Source organism: Astyanax mexicanus, chromosome 17 (assembly GCF_023375975.1).
Source record: "Astyanax mexicanus isolate ESR-SI-001 chromosome 17, AstMex3_surface, whole genome shotgun sequence".
In the NCBI taxonomy this organism is placed as follows: domain Eukaryota; kingdom Metazoa; phylum Chordata; class Actinopteri; order Characiformes; family Acestrorhamphidae; genus Astyanax; species Astyanax mexicanus.
This window is the reverse complement of record NC_064424.1, coordinates 34,220,564-34,242,213: the sequence shown is the minus strand read 5'-3', so window position 1 is coordinate 34,242,213 and position 21,650 is coordinate 34,220,564. Positions and strand designations below refer to the sequence as shown.

At 42.8% G+C, this 21,650-nt stretch overlaps 1 protein-coding gene across 1 annotated transcript; it reads left to right on the top strand.

Moving 5' to 3' along the window:
• The first annotated feature begins 4,103 nt into the window (after window positions 1–4,103).
• Window positions 4,104–21,393, top strand: LOC125782373 (uncharacterized). The gene is made up of 10 exons (XM_049466186.1): window positions 4,104–4,188; window positions 4,323–4,399; window positions 4,712–4,790; window positions 5,019–5,077; window positions 5,172–5,268; window positions 5,385–5,450; window positions 20,287–20,345; window positions 20,439–20,541; window positions 20,866–20,934; window positions 21,275–21,393. Exons 1-10 carry the CDS (start codon window positions 4,162–4,164, stop codon window positions 21,380–21,382), a joined length of 744 nt encoding a protein of 247 aa, XP_049322143.1. The 5' UTR covers window positions 4,104–4,161; the 3' UTR covers window positions 21,383–21,393.
• The last annotated feature ends 257 nt before the right edge of the window (window positions 21,394–21,650 follow it).

The following is a 21,650-nucleotide window of genomic DNA, read 5'->3' as shown; positions in this document are numbered from 1 at the left end:
GGCGCAGCGCGCGGCATTGCGCGCAGAATAACATCTCTCTTCTAAAAAAAAAAGTTTTAATAAATAAGGTCGTACAAGTGTAGTTAAATGTAGTTAAAAGTGTAGTCATGTTATTAAATTCACTAAACAAATGTACTGATAAATAATCATGAGAAATCAGGCAAAATGCGCTGTGCCTCTCTCTCTCTTTCTTTCTCTCTCTCTCTCTCTCTCTCTCTCTCTCTCTCTCTCTCTCTCTCTCTTTCTTTTTCTCTTGCAGTGGAGCTGCATTCAGCCCGAGGCTATAAATATTATAAAACTCAGTTTAGTTAAATAAAAATAATTAATAATAATAATAATTAAAAAAAAATAATAATCAAATATTGTCAAATATAAAGGATAGGTTGAGGTTTTGGTGAGCTGTTTTCATGATTTGAAACTGAAACTAACCAAAACTTTTATTATTATGCCCAGAAAGCCAGATTGTTTTAAATTAGTTTTTTAATGGATTGTTGTTTTTGTCCATTCTTTTGTTTTGCATATATAGGACATTTGGCAATGTTAAATCAACACTGTTAGTGTTAAATCAACACTTATTAGTGTTAAACTTTACACTCTCAGTGTTAATTTAACACTAACAGTGTTAATTTAACACTGTCAAATTTCCTGTGTATATATACATTTTTCCTTTGAGTGTGGTTTGGTTTGTTTAATTTTTTAATCCCCAGATGCTATTTTTCTCGCTTTTTTTCAGTATTACAAGTCTTAGTAATTTTCTTTGGTCATGTGGAGTGTTTCGTTTCTTATTTTTTTATTCGTTAGATTATATTTTCGTCAACATTATGGGTTTATTTTCGTTTGTTATTTTTCTAATAATAATAGTAATTACATCATTTATTTTCTTTTGTTCAATTTTTTAGGGGGCAAGTAACGCAAGGAAGTGTTTTTTCTGCTAATTTTTATTTTATTTTTAGCACAACAAATTAATCTACTTTCGAAAATTAAATGGATTTTTTTTAGCCGTCTAGCTCTATCTACAGGTGCTGGTCAACGAATTAGAATAATTTGAAATAGTGCAATCATGAAATTCTTTGAATGCATTTTTTGTGCAGAAAGCAAATCAGGTGTTCACCGCACCTGTCCTACTCGTTAGACTAATCACAGAACTGGTTACCTGGACAAAACATTTGCTCAGCTGAGCTTTCCAAAAGGCCCATTTAGGCCATTTAACTGTGACACTGTTGTTTTATTGAATTAGAATAATGGAGAAACCGTTTCATTGAATTAGAATAAATGCTCGAAATTTTGTTTTCTGTGAAGAGTGTTCACTGTGCAGTATAAAGTCAGGGTTGAGTAGAATTTCTAAGTTGTAAAATCAATCATGGGTAAGCAGCGCGACCTCTCAACCGGAATAGTGGCTCAAATTCAAGCCCTTCACCAACAAGGCTTGACCCAAACTAAAATTGCTGAGCAGCTCGGCCTCAGCCAGTCTTCCGTCTGCAAAGCTCTCAAGAAAAACTGCAGCAAGCGCACCAACTGTTCCGGCGTCCGAAAAACTTCTGCTCGCGACAACAAGCAGCTGAGAAAGATCGCAGTCAGCAACCGGTTCAAGTCCACTTCCGAGCTCACCGACTTGTGGAACAAGCAGACCGGCGCTGACGTCTCCAGATCAACCACTTACCGTCGTCTGCGCGAACTCGGCTTCAAATCTCGCGTTCCAGCAGTAAAACCGATGCTGAACAAGAAACAAATGGAGAAACGGCTGAAGTGGGCCAAAGAACACGGCGAGTGGACTGCTGAAGACTGGCAGAAAGTGGTCTTCAGTGACAAATCACGCTTCTGCATCTCCTTCGGTGACCAAGGTCCTCGTGTCTGGCATCGTGGTGGCGAAACCTACAACCACGAGTGCGTGAAAAGATCCGTCAAGTTTCCCCACTCGAGGTGTAGGGAAACTCTGCTTCCTCAAGAAGACTGTCAATGCTGCCGTATATCAAGATGTTCTGGAAACGTTCCTGATTCCGACTGTTGAGGAATAGTTCGGCGAAGAAGACTTCATATTTCAACAGGATCTTGCACCGGCTCATGCGGCAAAGTCGACCAAAGATTGGTTCACTAAAAAACAGCTTGAAGTTTTGGCATGGCCGGCCAACTCGCCTTACCTCAATGTCATTGAAAACCTTTGGGCCATCCTCAAGCGGAAAATTCGCGACAGAAAGCCTACTACGCTGGACCAACTGAAGCAGAACATCGCCACTGCCTGGGAAGCTGTGAGTGCGAGTGTCAAATCGATGCCGCGGAGACTTCAGGCAGTCATACAAGCCAAGGGGCAGCCACAAAATACTGAGAAAGTGATGATTGTAATTATAATAAAAATTATTCTAATTCAATGAAACGGTTTCTCCATTATTCTAATTCAATAAAACAACAGTGTCACAGTTAAATGGCCTAAATGGGCCTTTTGGAAAGCTCAGCTGAGCAATTTTTTTTCCAGGTAACGAGTTCTGTGATTAGTCTAACGAGTAGGACAGGTGCGGTGAACACCTGATTTGCTTTCTGCACAAAAAATGCATTCAAAGAATTTCATGATTGCACTATTTCAAATTATTCTAATTCGTTGACCAGCACCTGTATACCGGCTCTGGTTCTACTGAACTTTCACAGAAAAAAATATATTTATATTATATACTTTTATATGTGTATTGTGTATTTGTATTGTATATTGTATTGTGTATTTTTATATATTGTGTGTGTGTGTGTTCATAGGTTTGCTTTGTTTTCACATTTTCAAAAAATGGAGCTCCAGGGGCGGATTTTCAGGAAAGCAGGGAAAAAATATTAAAAAGTAATAATAATAAATAATTTTATTAATAATATTATATTATATTTTTATATAAAAAAACTTTTCCTTACCCAATTTCTGTCTCCCCTTTATATCAGAAAAAACACTGATAACCGCTAGAGGGAGCCCGCGAGTCAGTCCAAAATGAATGAATGGTGAATAGAGCTAGACGTCTAAAAAAAACAAAAACAAATTAAAAATAGTTAAAATCCACTTTTTCAGAATTTCCATTTATTTTTCAAAAGTAGATTAATTTGTTGTGCTAAAATAAAATAAAGGTTTAAATAAAAAAAAGCAGGAAGAAAAAAAAGCCCCCGGCGTCCCTTAGCACGAAGATTCCATTTGTGTTTTTATTCGAACCCTTCGGAGCTCGTGAGAGGCAGCGGCAGCAGCAGCGGCAACTCTTCGACGGAAGGACCCTCTACCGGGTCCAGTTTACTGTTTTATATTCACTGTTTTAATATCTGTATTATCTTTTAATTACTGTATAATTGTATTATCTTTACTGTTTTTCACTAATTAATTGTATTTTTGTTTTTCAGGTTTCTGTAGCCGCTGAGGGAGCTCACCCCCATACCGGTCAGGTATGGATCCCCAGTGGAGGAGCGGACCTCTTCCAACAGTGGTGAGTAAACTGGAAACTTTTACACAAAATTCACCCTCAGTAACACTCAGAAAAAAAACCCAGAGCTGGATTAGGACAGGAGTTTAAATCAGGGCTTTGTTTTGTTTTTCAGGCGCAGTCAGGAGACTTTTCTTTCAGGACTCGTCCTGTGTCTCCGGTGAGTCTCTATCACTAACTGTTACACCTGCAGCTACTAACTTTCAGACCCGCTCAGAGCGCTTATTATAAAACCTCAGATTTACTGATATAACGTTATACACAACATTTAACTAAACCAGCTTTAGACTGGGGTTTTTGAGTCACCGCTCATTTCTGAAGAGGGTTCTCTGAGTATCCACTGTGCACTCTGTGGAATTTACTAACCTAGTTTAGCTAAGATATGGTTAGATAGCCAGCATATATTGTAAAGGAGATTTTAACACTTATTTATATTGTGTATTTTCCTGTTCTTTTTGGATTTAGATTTGAAGGGAAGGAAATTACTCTTAAAAATATGTGCATATGTTTTTGATTACCCTTTATTTGATCACAAGGAGAGATTCATAACAAATGTGGTTATAGTTTTAGGTAAATATTATACATACAATAGGAAATTTGGTAATAATAATAAAAAAACGAGGCAGTGATGAGCTGACTGACATACGATTGTTTGCAGTGGCAGGGTGATGAGCCAGCCGCCTGGGAGGAGCCCCCGCCATGTCAGCCCGGGTCTCTCGAGATGAAGCGGAGGGCTCACATTAAGATGGTGAGAAAAGCACAATAAACAATTAAAGTGTAATCAAGTATCGTTGTCATACATCTCTGTTTTAGCAGCATCACTAATACGTACAGCTCTGCTTTCACCGAATCTCTATTAACATGAAATTTTATTGTTAACAGTGGATAGAAGGTCAGCTGGAGGGACTCCTGCCCAGCTCCCACCCAGAGTCTCCGTTGCTTGCAACCACACCTGCAAGGTATCACAGCCTCCTTACCTGCCCCTGTACCACCCTGACAACTCCCATTCCCTCTTTCTGATTCTGATTTACCACCCTGACACCTCCCATTCCCTCTTTCTGATTCTGATTTACCACCCTGACACCTCCCATTCCCTCTTTCTGATTCTGATTTACCACCCTGACACCTCCCATTCCCTCTTTCTGATTCTGATTTACCACCCTGACACCTTCCATTCCCTCTTTCTGATTCTGATTTACCACCCTGACACCTTCCATTCCCTCTTTCTGATTTTGATTTACCCCCCTGACACCTCCCATTCCCTCTTTCAGGTATGGCTGCAAGACTCTGGTGGCGATTGCGGAGGCAGAACCCTGGAACAGGCTGGACACTACTGGTACAGTTGCACAGGTAAGAGTTTCTGGTTTATTCTGTATTCTCTCTACCATCTTCCAACGATTGGAGATTTAAAGTTTTTAGGACACACATACAGAATTCCCTTACACACACATACACACTATACACAGCAGTATCCAGCTTTCTGCTTCTGTGTGTCTCGCTATCCCTTTACTACTGTAATACTGTTAACTTCCCCACTGTTGGACTCATAAGCAATTATCTTTATCTGTTTTTGAACAGTGTGAGGAAGCCTGGATCGCGTCCCTCACCACCACCTACCCCCCGGAGACATTCAGCCAGTAAGACACTGCACTTTCACCCACCATCAACACTCAAATAGTCTCTTAAATACCTCACCACCAACAGTAGGACCTCTGTTTTTTCTCATTTCAGGTCAGACGGCCCGATGCTGGTGGCAGAGGCGGTTCCCTCTTACAGGCTCGACACCACTGGACCAGTGCCCAGGATTATCCCAGGTCCAGCTGCACAGGTAAGAGTTTGCAATTAGTTCTATATCCTCTCTATCTCTCTACTATCTTCAAACGATTGAATATCTAAAGGTTTTTGGAAACCCATTCAGTTTTTCACCTCTTCCCCTTCTTCTAGGCTGTGGCTGACTTGGAGGATGACAGTGGAGAGGAGGAGTTTCTGGAGCAAGCTCCTATAACACAGGTCAGTCTGTAATTAAGTTGGCTTGGAAAAGCCAACTTATTGTTCTTCGTAATCTTATTAAGTTGGCTTGGAAAAGCCAACTTCTTGTTCTTCGTAATCTTCTTATTATTATTATTATTAAGTTGGCTTGGAAAAGCCAACTTATTGTTCTTCGTAATCTTCTTATTATTATTATTATTATTCTCGCCACAATTTCTGTAACGCTACTCCTCCTACAGCTTTTAACGTAGAATCACGAAATTTTGCAGTATCGTAGTACCTATACCAACTTAGGTTGCTTGTGCTTTTTGAAGCGATATATCGTACGGTTTTCGTAAAAACTTCGTAAACGTACGCATTTTTTTCCCATAGGAATGAATGGGGCGAATTTTGAAACGTCCGTAACCGCCACAATTTTTGAGATACAAACACCAAATTCGGCGAGGTTATAGATCTTATCGAGATCTTTAAATTAATAGGAGGTTGCGAAGTGATACGACGTACGGTTTTCGTACAATTGTCGTACGAAGTTTTCCCATAGAAATGAATGGGGGGCCCAGAGTTCCATCTCACACACAAGCAGCTCTGCGCACGGAACCCCTTCTCTCCCCTGCTCCTCCAGTACTGTGAGTGTATGGAGGAGCTGCTGTATGGAGCAGCTATCAGTCAAAAGTTTGGACACCCCGGCACCCCAGCCAGGGCTTAGCAACCACCTAATAACTGCTTAGCAACCACCTTAGCAACCACCTGGAAAACGTTAGCAACTGCCTAGCAACCACTTAGCAACACCTTAGCAACCACCTGGAAAACGTTAGCAACTGCCTAGCAACCAGTTAGCAACCACTTAGCAACCACTAGTAAAACGTTAGCAACTGCCTAGCAACCACTTAGCAACCACTTTAGAAATGATAGCAACTGCCTAGCAACCAGTTAGCAACCACTTAGCAACCACCTGGAAAACGTTAGCAAATGCCTAGCAACCACTTAGCAACCACTTTAGAAATGATAGCAACTGCCTAGCAACCACTCAGCAACACCTTAACAACCACTAGGAAAACGTTAGCAACTGCCTAGCAACCACTTAGCAACCACCTGGAAAACGTTAGCAACTGCCTAGCAACCACTTCGCAACTGCCTAGCAACCACTTGGAAAACGTTAGCAACTGCCTAGCAACCACTTAGCAACTGCCTAGCAACCACTTGGAAAACGTTAGCAACTGCCTAGCAACCACTTAGCAACTGCCTAGCAACCACCTGGAAAACGTTAGCAACTGCCTAGCAACCACTTAGCAACCACCTGGAAAACGTTAGCAACTGCCTAGCAACCACTTAGCAACTGCCTAGCAACCACTTGGAAAACATTAGCAACTGCCTAGCAACCACTTAGCAACTGCCTAGCAACCACCTGGAATACGTTAGCAACTGCCTAGCAACCACTTAGCAACCACCTGGAAAACGTTAGCAACTGCCTAGCAACCACTTAGCAGCTGCCTAGCAACCACCTGGAAAACGTTAGCAACTGCCTAGCAACCACTTAGCAACCACCTGGAAAACGTTAGCAACTGCCTAGCAACCACTTAGCAGCTGCCTAGCAACCACCTGGAATATGTTAGCAACTACCTAGCAACCACTTAGCAACCACCTGGAAAATGTTAGCAACTGCCTAGCAACCACTTAGCAACTGCCTAGCAACCACTTGGAAAACGTTAGCAACTGCCTAGCAACCACTTAGCAACTGCCTAGCAACCACCTGGAAAATGTTAGCAACTGCCTAGCAACCACTTAGCAACCACCTGGAAAACGTTAGCAACTGCCTAGCAACCACTTAGCAACTGCCTAGCAACCACTTGGAAAACGTTAGCAACTGCCTAGCAACCACTTAGCAACTGCCTAGCAACCACTTGGAAAACGTTAGCAACTGCCTAGCAACCACTTAGCAACTGCCTAGCAACCACCTGGAATATGTTAGCAACTGCCTAGCAACCACTTAGCAACCACCTAGAAAACGTTAGCAACTGCCTAGCAACCACTTAGCAACTGCCTAGCAACCACCTGGAATACGTTAGCAACTGCCTAGCAACCACTTAGCAACCACCTGGAAAACGTTAGCAACTGCCTAGCAACAACTTAGCAACTGCCTAGCAACCACCTGGAAAACGTTAGCAACTGCCTAGCAACCACTTAGCAACCAACTGGAAAACGTTAGCAACTGCCTAGCAACCACTTAGCAAATGCCTAGTAACCACTTGGAAAACGTTAGCAACTGCCTAGCAACCACTTAGCAACTGCCTAGCAACCACCTGGAAAACATTAGCAACTGCCTAGCAACCACTTAGCAACCAACTGGAAAACGTTAGCAACTGCCTAGCAACCACTTAGCAACACCTTAACAACCACTAGGAAAACGTTAGCAACTGCCTAGCAACCACTTAGCAACCACTTTAGAAATGATAGCAACTGCCTAGCAACCACCTAGCAACACCTTAGCAACCACCCCGGATACCATAGCAACACCTTAGCAACCACCTAGCAACAAGTTATCAACCACCTAGCAACCACCTAGCAACATCTTAGCAACCACCCCGCATACCATAGCAACACCCTAGCAACAACCTAGCAACCACCTAGCAACACCTTAGCAACCACCTGTAATATGTTAGCAACTGCCTAGCAAACAGTTAGCAACAGCTTAGCAACCACCTGGAAAACATTAGCAACTGCCTAGCAACAGCTTAGCAACCACTTCAGAAATGATAGCAACTGCCTAGCATCAAATTGGCAATCAAAAGATTAACCAAAAGTTTTACGATTTCAGCATTTAAACAAACGTTTTTAGATTTCAGCGTTTAACTAAACGTTTTTAGATTTCAGCGTTTAACCAAACGTTTTTAGATTTCAGCGTTTAACCAAATGTTTTTAGATTTCAGCGTTTAACCAAACGTTTTTAGATTGCAGCGTTTAACCAAACATTTTTAGATTTCGGCGTTTTTGGCATTTAGCGTTTAGCCAAAAGTTAACAGCATATCCACGACTCTTCACACTCTTCAGACAGAAACAGCTTAGCAACCATTTTAACTTTTTAACGTTATTAGCGTTCTTTTCCAAGCCAACTTAAAGTTCGTTCACGAACTTTGCCTTTTCTAGTTATTATTATTATTATTCTTCCTCACTTTTGTTAAACGCTACTCCTCCTAGGGCTTTTAACGTAGAATCACGAAACTTTCAGGGATCGTGGGACCTATAGTGAATTACGTTGCTTGTGCTTTTTGGAGCGATATATCGTACGGTTTTCGTAAAAACTTCGTAAACGTACGCCCTTTTTTCCATAGACAATGAACTAGAAGATTTTTGAACGGCTGTGAACGTCAGAATTTTTGAGATATGAAGACGAAATTCGGATGGTCTATAGAACTTAGTGAGTTCTTTCCGAAAATATGCTTTACGAAACGATACGTCGTACGGATTTCGTACAAATGTCGTACGAAGTTTTCCCATAGAAATGAATGGGGGGCCCAGAGTTCCATCTCACACACGAGCAGCTCTGCGCACGGAACCCCTTCTCTCCCCTGCTCCTCCAGTACTGTGAGTGTATGGAGGAGCTGCTGTATGGAGCAGCTATCAGTCAAAAGTTTGGACACCCCGGCACCCCAGCCAGGGTTTAGCAACCACCTATTAACTGCTTAGCAACCACCTGGAAAACGTTAGCAACTGCCTAGCAACCACTTAGCAACCACTTTAGAAATTATAGCAACTGCCTAGCAACCAGTTAGCAACACCTTAGCAACCACCTGGAAAACGTTAGCAACTGCCTAGCAACCACTTAGCAACACCTTAGCAACCACCTGGAAAACGTTAGCAACTGCCTAGCAACCACTTAGCAACCACTTTAGAAATTATAGCAACTGCCTAGCAACCAGTTAGCAACACCTTAGCAACCACCTGGAAAACATTAGAAACAGCCTAGCAACAGCTTAGCAACCACTTTAGAAACGATAGCAACTGCCTAGCAACCACTTAGCAACACCTTAGCAACCACTAGGAAAACGTTAGCAACTGCCTAGCAACCACTTAGCAACCACTTTAGAAATTATAGCAACTGCCTAGCAACCAGTTAGCAACACCTTAGCAACCACCTGGAAAACGTTAGCAACTGCCTAGCAACCACTTAGCAACACCTTAGCAACCACCTGGAAAACGTTAGCAACTGCCTAGCAACCACTTAGCAACCACTTTAGAAATGATAGCAACTGCCTAGCAACCAGTTAGCAACACCTTAGCAACCACCAGGAAAACGTTAGAAACAGCCTAGCAACAGCTTAGCAACCACTTTAGAAACGATAGCAACTGCCTAGCAACCACTTAGCAACACCTTAGCAACCACTAGGAAAACGTTAGCAACTGCCTAGCAACCACTTAGCAACTGCCTAGCAACCACCTGGAAAACGTTAGCAACTGCCTAGCAACCACTTAGCAACCACCTGGAAAACGTTAGCAACTGCCTAGCAACCACTTAGCAACTGCCTAGCAACCACTTGGAAAACGTTAGCAACTGCCTAGCAACCACTTAGCAACTGCCTAGCAACCACCTGGAATACGTTAGCAACTGCCTAGCAACCACTTAGCAACCACCTGGAAAACGTTAGCAACTGCCTAGCAACCACTGAGCAACCACCTGGAAAACGTTAGCAACTGCCTAGCAACCACTTAGCAACTGCCTAGCAACCACCTGGAATACGTTAGCAACTGCCTAGCAACCACTTAGCAACCACCTGGAAAACGTTAGCAACTGCCTAGCAACAACTTAGCAACTGCCTAGCAACCACCTGGAAAACGTTAGCAACTGCCTAGCAACCACTTAGCAACCACCTGGAAAACGTTAGCAACTGCCTAGCAACCACTTAGCAACTGCCTAGCAACCACTTGGAAAACGTTAGCAACTGCCTAGCAACCACTTAGCAACTGCCTAGCAACCACCTGGAAAACGTTAGCAACTGCCTAGCAACCACTTAGCAACCACCTGGAAAACGTTAGCAACTGCCTAGCAACCACTTAGCAGCTGCCTAGCAACCACCTGGAATATGTTAGCAACTACCTAGTAACCACTTAGCAACCACCTGGAAAATGTTAGCAACTGCCTAGCAACCACTTAGCAACTGCCTAGCAACCACTTGGAAAACGTTAGCAACTGCCTAGCAACCACTTAGCAACTGCCTAGCAACCACCTGGAAAACGTTAGCAACTGCCTAGCAACCACTTAGCAACCACCTGGAAAACGTTAGCAACTGCCTAGCAACCACTTAGCAACCACTTTAGAAATGAAAGCAACTGCCTAGCAACCACTTAGCAACACCTTAACAACCATTGGGAAAACGTTAGCAACTGCCTAGCAACCACTTTAGAAATGATAGCAACTGCCTAGCAACCACTTAGCAACACCTTAACAACCACTAGGAAAACGATAGCAACTGCCTAGCAACCACTTAGCAACCACTTTAGAAATGATATCAACTGCCTAGCAACCACTTAGCAACACCTTAACAACCACTAGGAAAACGATAGCAACTGCCTAGCAACCACTTAGCAACCACTTTAGAAATGATAGCAACAACCTAGCAACACCCTAGCAACCACCTAGCAACACCTTAGCAACCACCTGTTATATGTTAGCAATTGCCTAGCAACCAGTTAGCAACAGCTTAGCAACCACCTGGAAAACATTAGCAATTGCCTAGCAACAGCTTAGCAACCTTTTCAGAAATGATAGCAACCGCCTAGCAACACATTAGCAATCAAAAGTTTAACCAAAAGTTTTACGATTTCAGCATTTAAACAAGCGTTTTTAGATTTCAGCGTTTAACCAAACGTTTTTAGATGTCAGCGTTTAATCAAACGTTTTTAGATTTCAGCGTTTAACCAAATGTTTGTAGATTTCATCGTTTAACCAAACGTTTTTAGATTTCAGCGTTTTTAGCATTTAGCGTTAACAGCATATCAATGACTCTTCACACTCTTCAGACAGAAAAAGCTTAGCAACCATTTTAACTTTTTAACGTTATTAGCGTTCTTTTCCAAGCCAACTTAAAGTTCGTTCACGAACTTTACCTTTTCTAGTTCTACTTATTATTATTATTAAGTTGGCTTGGAAAAGCCAACTTACTGTTCTTCGTAATCTTCTTATTATTAAGTTGGCTTGGAAAAGCCAACTTACTGTTCTTCGTAATCTTCTTATTATTATTATTATTATTATTCCGCGCTCAAATTTCTATACGCATCTCCTCCTAGGGCTTTTGACGTAGAATCACGAAATTTTGCAGTATCGTAGGACCTATACCCGATTAGGTTGCTTGTGCTTTTTTAAGCGATACATCGTACGGTTTTCGTAAAAACTTCGTAAACGTACGCTTTTTTTTCCCATAGGAAATGAATGGGGGACAACTTTGAACGTTTGTGTAGGTAACAATTTTTGACATACAAAGACAAAAATCGGACGGTCTATAGAACTTACCGCGTTCTTTCCGAAAATTTTAACGTTTCGACGATACGTCGTACGGTTTTCGTACAAATGTCGTACGAAGTTTTCCCATAGAAATGAATGGGGGGCCCAGAGTTCCATCTCACACACGAGCAGCTCTGCGCACGGAACCCCTTCTCTCCCCTGCTCCTCCAGTACTGTGAGTGTATGGAGGAGCTGCTGTATGGAGCAGCTATCAGTCAAAAGTTTGGACACCCCGGCACCCCAGCCAGGGCTTAGCAACCACCTAATAACTGCTTAGCAACCACCTTAGCAACCACCTGGAAAACGTTAGCAACTGCCTAGCAACCACTTAGCAACACCTTAGCAACCACCTGGAAAACGTTAGCAACTGCCTAGCAACCACTTAGCAACTGCCTAGCAACCACTTGGAAAACGTTAGCAACTGCCTAGCAACCACTTAGCAACTGCCTAGCAACCACCTGGAATACGTTAGCAACTGCCTAGCAACCACTTAGCAACCACCTGGAAAACATTAGCAACTGCCTAGCAACCACTGAGCAACCACCTGGAAAACGTTAGCAACTGCCTAGCAACCACTTAGCAACTGCCTAGCAACCACCTGGAATACGTTAGCAACTGCCTAGCAACCACTTAGCAACCACCTGGAAAACGTTAGCAACTGCCTAGCAACAACTTAGCAACTGCCTAGCAACCACCTGGAAAATGTTAGCAACTGCCTAGCAACCACTTAGCAACCACCTGGAAAACGTTAGCAACTGCCTAGCAACCACTTAGCAACTGCCTAGCAACCACTTGGAAAACGTTAGCAACTGCCTAGCAACCACTTAGCAACTGCCTAGCAACCACCTGGAAAACGTTAGCAACTGCCTAGCAACCACTTAGCAACCACCTGGAAAACGTTAGCAACTGCCTAGCAACCACTTAGCAACTGCCTAGCAACCACTTGGAAAACGTTAGCAACTGCCTAGCAACCACTTAGCAACTGCCTAGCAACCACCTGGAATAGGTTAGCAACTGCCTAGCAACCACTTTGCAACCACCTGGAAAACGTTAGCAACTGCCTAGCAACCACTGAGCAACCACCTGGAAAACGTTAGCAACTGCCTAGCAACCACTTAGCAACTGCCTAGCAACCACCTGGAAAACGTTAGCAACTGCCTAGCAACCACTTAGCAACCACCTGGAAAACGTTAGCAACTGCCTAGCAACCACTTAGCAACTGCCTAGCAACCACTTGGAAAACGTTAGCAACTGCCTAGCAACCACTTAGCAACTGCCTAGCAACCACCTGGAAAACGTTAGCAACTGCCTAGCAACCACTTAGCAACCACCTGGAAAACGTTAGCAACTGCCTAGCAACCACTTAGCAGCTGCCTAGCAACCACCTGGAATATGTTAGCAACTACCTAGCAACCACTTAGCAACCACTAGGAAAACATTAGCAACTGCCTAGCAACCACTTAGCAACCACTTTAGAAATGATAGCAACTGCCTAGCAACCAGTTAGCAACCACTTAGCAACCACCTGGAAAACGTTAGCAACTGCCTAGCAACCACTTAGCAACTGCCTAGCAACCACTTGGAAAACGTTAGCAACTGCCTAGCAACCACTAAGCAACTGCCTAGCAACCACCTGGAAACCGTTAGCAACTGCCTAGCAACCACTTAGCAACCACCTGGAAAACGTTAGCAACTGCCTAGCAACCACTTAGCAGCTGCCTAGCAACCACCTGGAATATGTTAGCAACTACCTAGCAACCACTTAGCAACCACCTGGAAAATGTTAGCAACTGCCTAGCAACCACTTAGCAACTGCCTAGCAACCACTTGGAAAACGTTAGCAACTGCCTAGCAACCACTTAGCAACTGCCTAGCAACACCTTAGCAACCACCCTGGATACCATAGCAACACCTTAGCAACCACCCTGGATACCATAGCAACACCTTAGCAACCACCTAGCAACTCCTTAGCAACCACCCTGGATACCATAGCAACACCTTAGCAACCACCTAGCAACACCTCAGCAACCACCCCAGATACTATAGCAAGACCTTAGCAACCACCTGGAAAGTTTTTAGATTTCAGCATGTAACCAAAAGTTTTAGATTTCAGCACTTAACCAAAATTTTTTAGATTTCAACATTTAACCAAAAGTTTTTAGATTTCAGCATTTAACCAAAAGTTTCGAGATTTCAACATAAAAACAAACGTTTTAAGATTTCAGCGTTTAACCAAAAGTTTTTAGATTTCAGCTGTTAAACAAACGTTTTAAGATTTCAGTGTTTAACCAAAAGTTTTTGGATTTCAGCATCTTACAAAACATTTCTAGATGTAAGCAATTAACCAAAGGTTTTTAGATTTCAGCGTTTAACCAAATGTTTTTAGATTTAAGCGTTTAACCAAACGTTTTTAGATTACAGCGTTTTTGGTATTTAGCTTTTAGCCAAAAGTTAACAGCATAGCAACGACTCTTCACACTCTTCAGACAGAAACAGCTTTTTAAGTTTCTGTCAACCATTTTAACTTTTCAACGTTATTAGCGCTCTTTTCCAAGCCAACTTAAAGTTCGTTCACGAACTTTGCCTTTTCTAGTTATTATTATTATTATTCCGCGCTCAAATTTCTATACGCATCTCCTCCTAGGGCTTTTGACGTAGAATCACGAAATTTTGCAGTATCGTAGGACCTATACCCGATTAGGTTGCTTGTGCTTTTTTAAGCGATACATCGTACGGTTTTCGTAAAAACTTCGTAAACGTACGCTTTTTTTTCCCATAGGAAATGAATGGGGGACAACTTTGAACGTTTGTGTAGGTAACAATTTTTGACATACAAAGACAAAAATCGGACGGTCTATAGAACTTACCGCGTTCTTTCCGAAAATTTTAACGTTTCGACGATACGTCGTACGGTTTTCGTACAAATGTCGTACGAAGTTTTCCCATAGAAATGAATGGGGGGCCCAGAGTTCCATCTCACACACGAGCAGCTCTGCGCACGGAACCCCTTCTCTCCCCTGCTCCTCCAGTACTGTGAGTGTATGGAGGAGCTGCTGTATGGAGCAGCTATCAGTCAAAAGTTTGGACACCCCGGCACCCCAGCCAGGGCTTAGCAACCACCTAATAACTGCTTAGCAACCACCTTAGCAACCACCTGGAAAACGTTAGCAACTGCCTAGCAACCACTTAGCAACACCTTAGCAACCACCTGGAAAACGTTAGCAACTGCCTAGCAACCACTTAGCAACTGCCTAGCAACCACTTGGAAAACGTTAGCAACTGCCTAGCAACCACTTAGCAACTGCCTAGCAACCACCTGGAATACGTTAGCAACTGCCTAGCAACCACTTAGCAACCACCTGGAAAACATTAGCAACTGCCTAGCAACCACTGAGCAACCACCTGGAAAACGTTAGCAACTGCCTAGCAACCACTTAGCAACTGCCTAGCAACCACCTGGAATACGTTAGCAACTGCCTAGCAACCACTTAGCAACCACCTGGAAAACGTTAGCAACTGCCTAGCAACAACTTAGCAACTGCCTAGCAACCACCTGGAAAATGTTAGCAACTGCCTAGCAACCACTTAGCAACCACCTGGAAAACGTTAGCAACTGCCTAGCAACCACTTAGCAACTGCCTAGCAACCACTTGGAAAACGTTAGCAACTGCCTAGCAACCACTTAGCAACTGCCTAGCAACCACCTGGAAAACGTTAGCAACTGCCTAGCAACCACTTAGCAACCACCTGGAAAACGTTAGCAACTGCCTAGCAACCACTTAGCAACTGCCTAGCAACCACTTGGAAAACGTTAGCAACTGCCTAGCAACCACTTAGCAACTGCCTAGCAACCACCTGGAATAGGTTAGCAACTGCCTAGCAACCACTTTGCAACCACCTGGAAAACGTTAGCAACTGCCTAGCAACCACTGAGCAACCACCTGGAAAACGTTAGCAACTGCCTAGCAACCACTTAGCAACTGCCTAGCAACCACCTGGAAAACGTTAGCAACTGCCTAGCAACCACTTAGCAACCACCTGGAAAACGTTAGCAACTGCCTAGCAACCACTTAGCAACTGCCTAGCAACCACTTGGAAAACGTTAGCAACTGCCTAGCAACCACTTAGCAACTGCCTAGCAACCACCTGGAAAACGTTAGCAACTGCCTAGCAACCACTTAGCAACCACCTGGAAAACGTTAGCAACTGCCTAGCAACCACTTAGCAGCTGCCTAGCAACCACCTGGAATATGTTAGCAACTACCTAGCAACCACTTAGCAACCACTAGGAAAACATTAGCAACTGCCTAGCAACCACTTAGCAACCACTTTAGAAATGATAGCAACTGCCTAGCAACCAGTTAGCAACCACTTAGCAACCACCTGGAAAACGTTAGCAACTGCCTAGCAACCACTTAGCAACTGCCTAGCAACCACTTGGAAAACGTTAGCAACTGCCTAGCAACCACTAAGCAACTGCCTAGCAACCACCTGGAAACCGTTAGCAACTGCCTAGCAACCACTTAGCAACCACCTGGAAAACGTTAGCAACTGCCTAGCAACCACTTAGCAGCTGCCTAGCAACCACCTGGAATATGTTAGCAACTACCTAGCAACCACTTAGCAACCACCTGGAAAATGTTAGCAACTGCCTAGCAACCACTTAGCAACTGCCTAGCAACCACTTGGAAAACGTTAGCAACTGCCTAGCAACCACTTAGCAACTGCCTAGCAACACCTTAGCAACCACCCTGGATACCATAGCAACACCTTAGCAACCACCCTGGATACCATAGCAACACCTTAGCAACCACCTAGCAACTCCTTAGCAACCACCCTGGATACCATAGCAACACCTTAGCAACCACCTAGCAACACCTCAGCAACCACCCCAGATACTATAGCAAGACCTTAGCAACCACCTGGAAAGTTTTTAGATTTCAGCATGTAACCAAAAGTTTTAGATTTCAGCACTTAACCAAAATTTTTTAGATTTCAACATTTAACCAAAAGTTTTTAGATTTCAGCATTTAACCAAAAGTTTCGAGATTTCAACATAAAAACAAACGTTTTAAGATTTCAGCGTTTAACCAAAAGTTTTTAGATTTCAGCTGTTAAACAAACGTTTTAAGATTTCAGTGTTTAACCAAAAGTTTTTGGATTTCAGCATCTTACAAAACATTTCTAGATGTAAGCAATTAACCAAAGGTTTTTAGATTTCAGCGTTTAACCAAATGTTTTTAGATTTAAGCGTTTAACCAAACGTTTTTAGATTACAGCGTTTTTGGTATTTAGCTTTTAGCCAAAAGTTAACAGCATAGCAACGACTCTTCACACTCTTCAGACAGAAACAGCTTTTTAAGTTTCTGTCAACCATTTTAACTTTTCAACGTTATTAGCGCTCTTTTCCAAGCCAACTTAAAGTTCGTTCACGAACTTTGCCTTTTCTAGTTATTATTATTATTCTATTCGCAAAATTTAATCACTATCTCCTCCTAGGGCTTTTAACGTAGAAACCTGAAACTTTGCAGGATCGTCGGACCTATACCGGTTCAGGTTGCTTGTGCTTTTTGAAGCGATTTATCGTACAGTTTTCGTAAAAACTTCGTAAACGTGAGCGTTTTTTTCCCATAGGAATGAATGGGGGAGAATTTTGAACGGCCGTGAACGTCACAATTTTTGACATACAAAAACAAAAATCGGACGGTCTATAGAACTTACCGCGTTCTTTCCGAAAATTTTAACGTTTCGACGATACGTCGTACGGTTTTCGTACAAATGTCGTACGAAGTTTTCCCATAGAAATGAATGGGGGGCCCAGAGTTCCATCTCACACACGAGCAGCTCTGCGCACGGAACCCCTTCTCTCCCCTGCTCCTCCAGTACTGTGAGTGTATGGAGGAGCTGCTGTATGGAGCAGCTATCAGTCAAAAGTTTGGACACCCCGGCACCCCAGCCAGGGCTTAGCAACCACCTAATAACTGCTTAGCAACCACCTTAGCAACCACCTGGAAAACGTTAGCAACTGCCTAGCAACCACTTAGCAACACCTTAGCAACCACCTGGAAAACGTTAGCAACTGCCTAGCAACCACTGAGCAACCACCTGGAAAACGTTAGCAACTGCCTAGCAACCACTTAGCAACTGCCTAGCAACCACTTGGAAAACGTTAGCAACTGCCTAGCAACCACTTAGCAACTGCCTAGCAACCACCTGGAAAACGTTAGCAACTGCCTAGCAACCACTTAGCAACCACCTGGAAAACGTTAGCAACTGCCTAGCAACAACTTAGCAACTGCCTAGCAACCACTTGGAAAACGTTAGCAACTGCCTAGCAACCACTTAGCAACTGCCTAGCAACCACCTGGAAAACGTTAGCAACTGCCTAGCAACCACTTAGCAACCACCTGGAAAACGTTAGCAACTGCCTAGCAACCACTTAGCAACTGCCTAGCAACCACTTGGAAAACGTTAGCAACTGCCTAGCAACCACTTAGCAACTGCCTAGCAACCACCTGGAATACGTTAGCAACTGCCTAGCAACCACTTAGCAACCACCTGGAAAACGTTAGCAACTGCCTAGCAACCACTGAGCAACCACCTGGAAAACGTTAGCAACTGCCTAGCAACCACTTAGCAACTGCCTAGCAACCACTTAGCAACCACCTGGAAAACGTTAGCAACTGCCTAGCAACCACTGAGCAACCACCTGGAAAACGTTAGCAACTGCCTACCAACCACTTAGCAACTGCCTAGCAACCACCTGGAATACGTTAGCAACTGCCTAGCAACCACTTAGCAACCACCTGGAAAACGTTAGCAACTGCCTAGCAACAACTTAGCAACTGCCTAGCAACCACCTGGAAAACGTTAGCAACTGCCTAGCAACCACCTGGAAAACGTTAGCAACTGCCTAGCAACCACTTAGCAACTGCCTAGCAACCACTTGGAAAACGTTAGCGACTGCCTAGCAACCACTTAGCAACTGCCTAGCAACCACCTGGAAAACGTTAGCAACTGCCTAGCAACCACTTAGCAACCACCTGGAAAACGTTAGCAACTGCCTAGCAACCACTTAGCAGCTGCCTAGCAACCACCTGGAATATGTTAGCAACTACCTAGCAACCACTTAGCAACCACCTGGAAAATGTTAGCAACTGCCTAGCAACCACTTAGCAACTGCCTAGCAACCACTTGGAAAACGTTAGCAACTGCCTAGCAACCACTTAGCAACTGCCTAGCAACCACCTGGAAAACGTTAGCAACTGCCTAGCAACCACTTAGCAACCACCTGGAAAACGTTAGCAACTGCCTAGCAACCACTTAGCAACCACTTTAGAAACGAAAACAACTGCCTAGCAACCACATAGCAACACCTTAACAACCATTGGGAAAACGTTAGAAACTGCCTAGCAACCACTTTAGAAATGATAGCAACTGCCTAGCAACCACTTAGCAACACCTTAACAACCACTAGGAAAACGATAGCAACTGCCTAGCAACCACTTAGCAACCACTTTAGAAATGATAGCAACTGCCTAGCAACCACATAGCAACACCTTAACAACCACTAGGAAAACGATAGCAACTGCCTAGCAACCACTTAGCAACCACTTTAGAAATGATAGCAACAACCTAGCAACACCCTAGCAACCACCTAGCAACACCTTAGCAACCACCTGTTATATGTTAGCAATTGCCTAGCAACCAGTTAGCAACAGCTTAGCAACCACCTGGAAAACATTAGCAATTGCCTAGCAACAGCTTAGCAACCTTTTCAGAAATGATAGCAACCGCCTAGCAACACATTAGCAATCAAAAGTTTAACCAAAAGTTTTACGATTTCAGCATTTAAACAAGCGTTTTTAGATTTCAGCATTTAACCAAACGTTTTTAGATTTCAGCGTTTAATCAAACGTTTTTAGATTTCAGCATTTAACCAAATGTTTTTAGATTTCATTGTTTAACCAAACGTTTTTAGATTTCAGCGTTTAATCAAACATTTTTAGATTTCAGCGTTTAACCAAATGTTTTTAGATTTCAGCGTTTAACCAAATGTTTTTAGATGTCAGCGTTTTTAGTATTTAGCGTTAACAGCATATCAATGACTCTTCACACTCTTCAGACGGAAAAAGCTTAGCAACCATTTTAACTTTTTAACGTTATTAGCGTTCTTTTCCAAGCCAACTTAAAGTTCGTTCACGAACTTTACCTTTTCTAGTTGTCTTATATTGTTACGTCTTTCTGCTTAGGAATGCCTTGCTGTTCTCTTGCTGCTGTAATACTGTCAATTTTCCCACTGTTGGATTCATAAGCAATTATCTTATCTTATCTTATCTTGTTTTATCTATTTTTGGACAGTGGGAGGAAGCAGAGGTAGCGCCCCTTACCACCACCTTCCACTCAGAGACATCCAGCCAGTAAGTCACTGCACTATCGCCCATCATTAACACGCACATTATTTCGTAACACCTCGCCACCAACATTAAGACCTCAATTTTCTCTCGTTTCAGGTCAGGTATCGATGTCCTGGTGCTGGATGCAGAGGCGGATCCCTCTCACAGGCTGGACACCAACAGCACCAAGCCTGAGTCTGAGCCAGTGCCAGTTGCACAGGTAAGAGTTGGGAATCTTGCTGTCAGCTATAGAAGAGGTACCTGCAGTATCAGCTTGTTTAGATATTTTCCATGTATGACCCATTACTGTATCTCATTTAGTAATAATACTTTTTATTTAGTGATATAACAATTCTGCAATTCTTAAGAAGAGGTTTTAAACACCATTTTATTCTGTTTCACTTTCTTTAAAGTATTAAACTTTAACAATTTTTGCAGTTAAATTATTAGTAAGGTGTTTTTTATTTCACTTTGTCTTTAAACAGTTATAGGTCTACAGTTCTTTGGTAAACCCCTCTATTTTTTTTTACTCTGTCTCTTATAGGCTGAGGGGGATCTGGAGAGCAGCGTGGAGGTCATGGTGGATAGCATAGAAACAGCTCCCAAAAACAAGGTCAGAGTTTAGTTTTACCTAAAGCAGGAAACAAAACAAGTTCACACTTAAAAAAAAAAAGGGGTCTTAAAGTCAAATGTTCAGCACAGAACCATAAAACACGTGTATATTTGTATGTAGAATAAGACATTAGAAATCCATCTGTATTCCATCAGAAATTAGTTTAATATAATTTTAGGTCTGAGAAACATTTTTTAATATTGTAGGCGTATTAACGGGATATTATAGCAATTCTATTGTATGTCTTGTATGTCTACAGTTCTATTGCATGTGTATGGGATGTATATCAGAGGGTTTTACACCATGTCTTATGTTATTCTGTATTAATGTTTCCCTGCAGAGAGGATGGCTACAGCGCTGTCTGAGACTCTGGAGGAGCACAGCCTCTACCTTACTTTCCTGCTGTCCTTATAGGGTAAATAGATATAACAAAAAATGGAGAGGATAGATAGATAAATGGACAGATCAATATAAAGGGGGAGGACAGATCAATATAAAGGGGGAGGACAGATCAATAGAAAGGGGGAGGACAGATCAATAGAAAGGGGGAGGACAGATCAATAGAAAGGAGGAGGGCAGATCAGGCTGCCATTGTAAATAGAAAGTTGTTCTTAATGATTTGCCTGGTAAAATAAAGGTTTAAATAAAAAATAAAAAAAATAGAAAGGGGGAGGGCAGATCATCAAATCAATAGAAAGGGGGAGGGCAGATCAGGC

Coding starts and splice junctions, on each gene's coding strand:
- LOC125782373 (XM_049466186.1), top strand. CDS start 4,162: ATGAAGCGGAGGGCTCACATTAAGATG. Junction 4,400..4,711: donor CTTGCAACCACACCTGCAAG/GTATCACAGCCT, acceptor TCCCTCTTTCAG/GTATGGCTGCAAGACTCTGG. Junction 5,078..5,171: donor CCCCCGGAGACATTCAGCCA/GTAAGACACTGC, acceptor TTCTCATTTCAG/GTCAGACGGCCCGATGCTGG.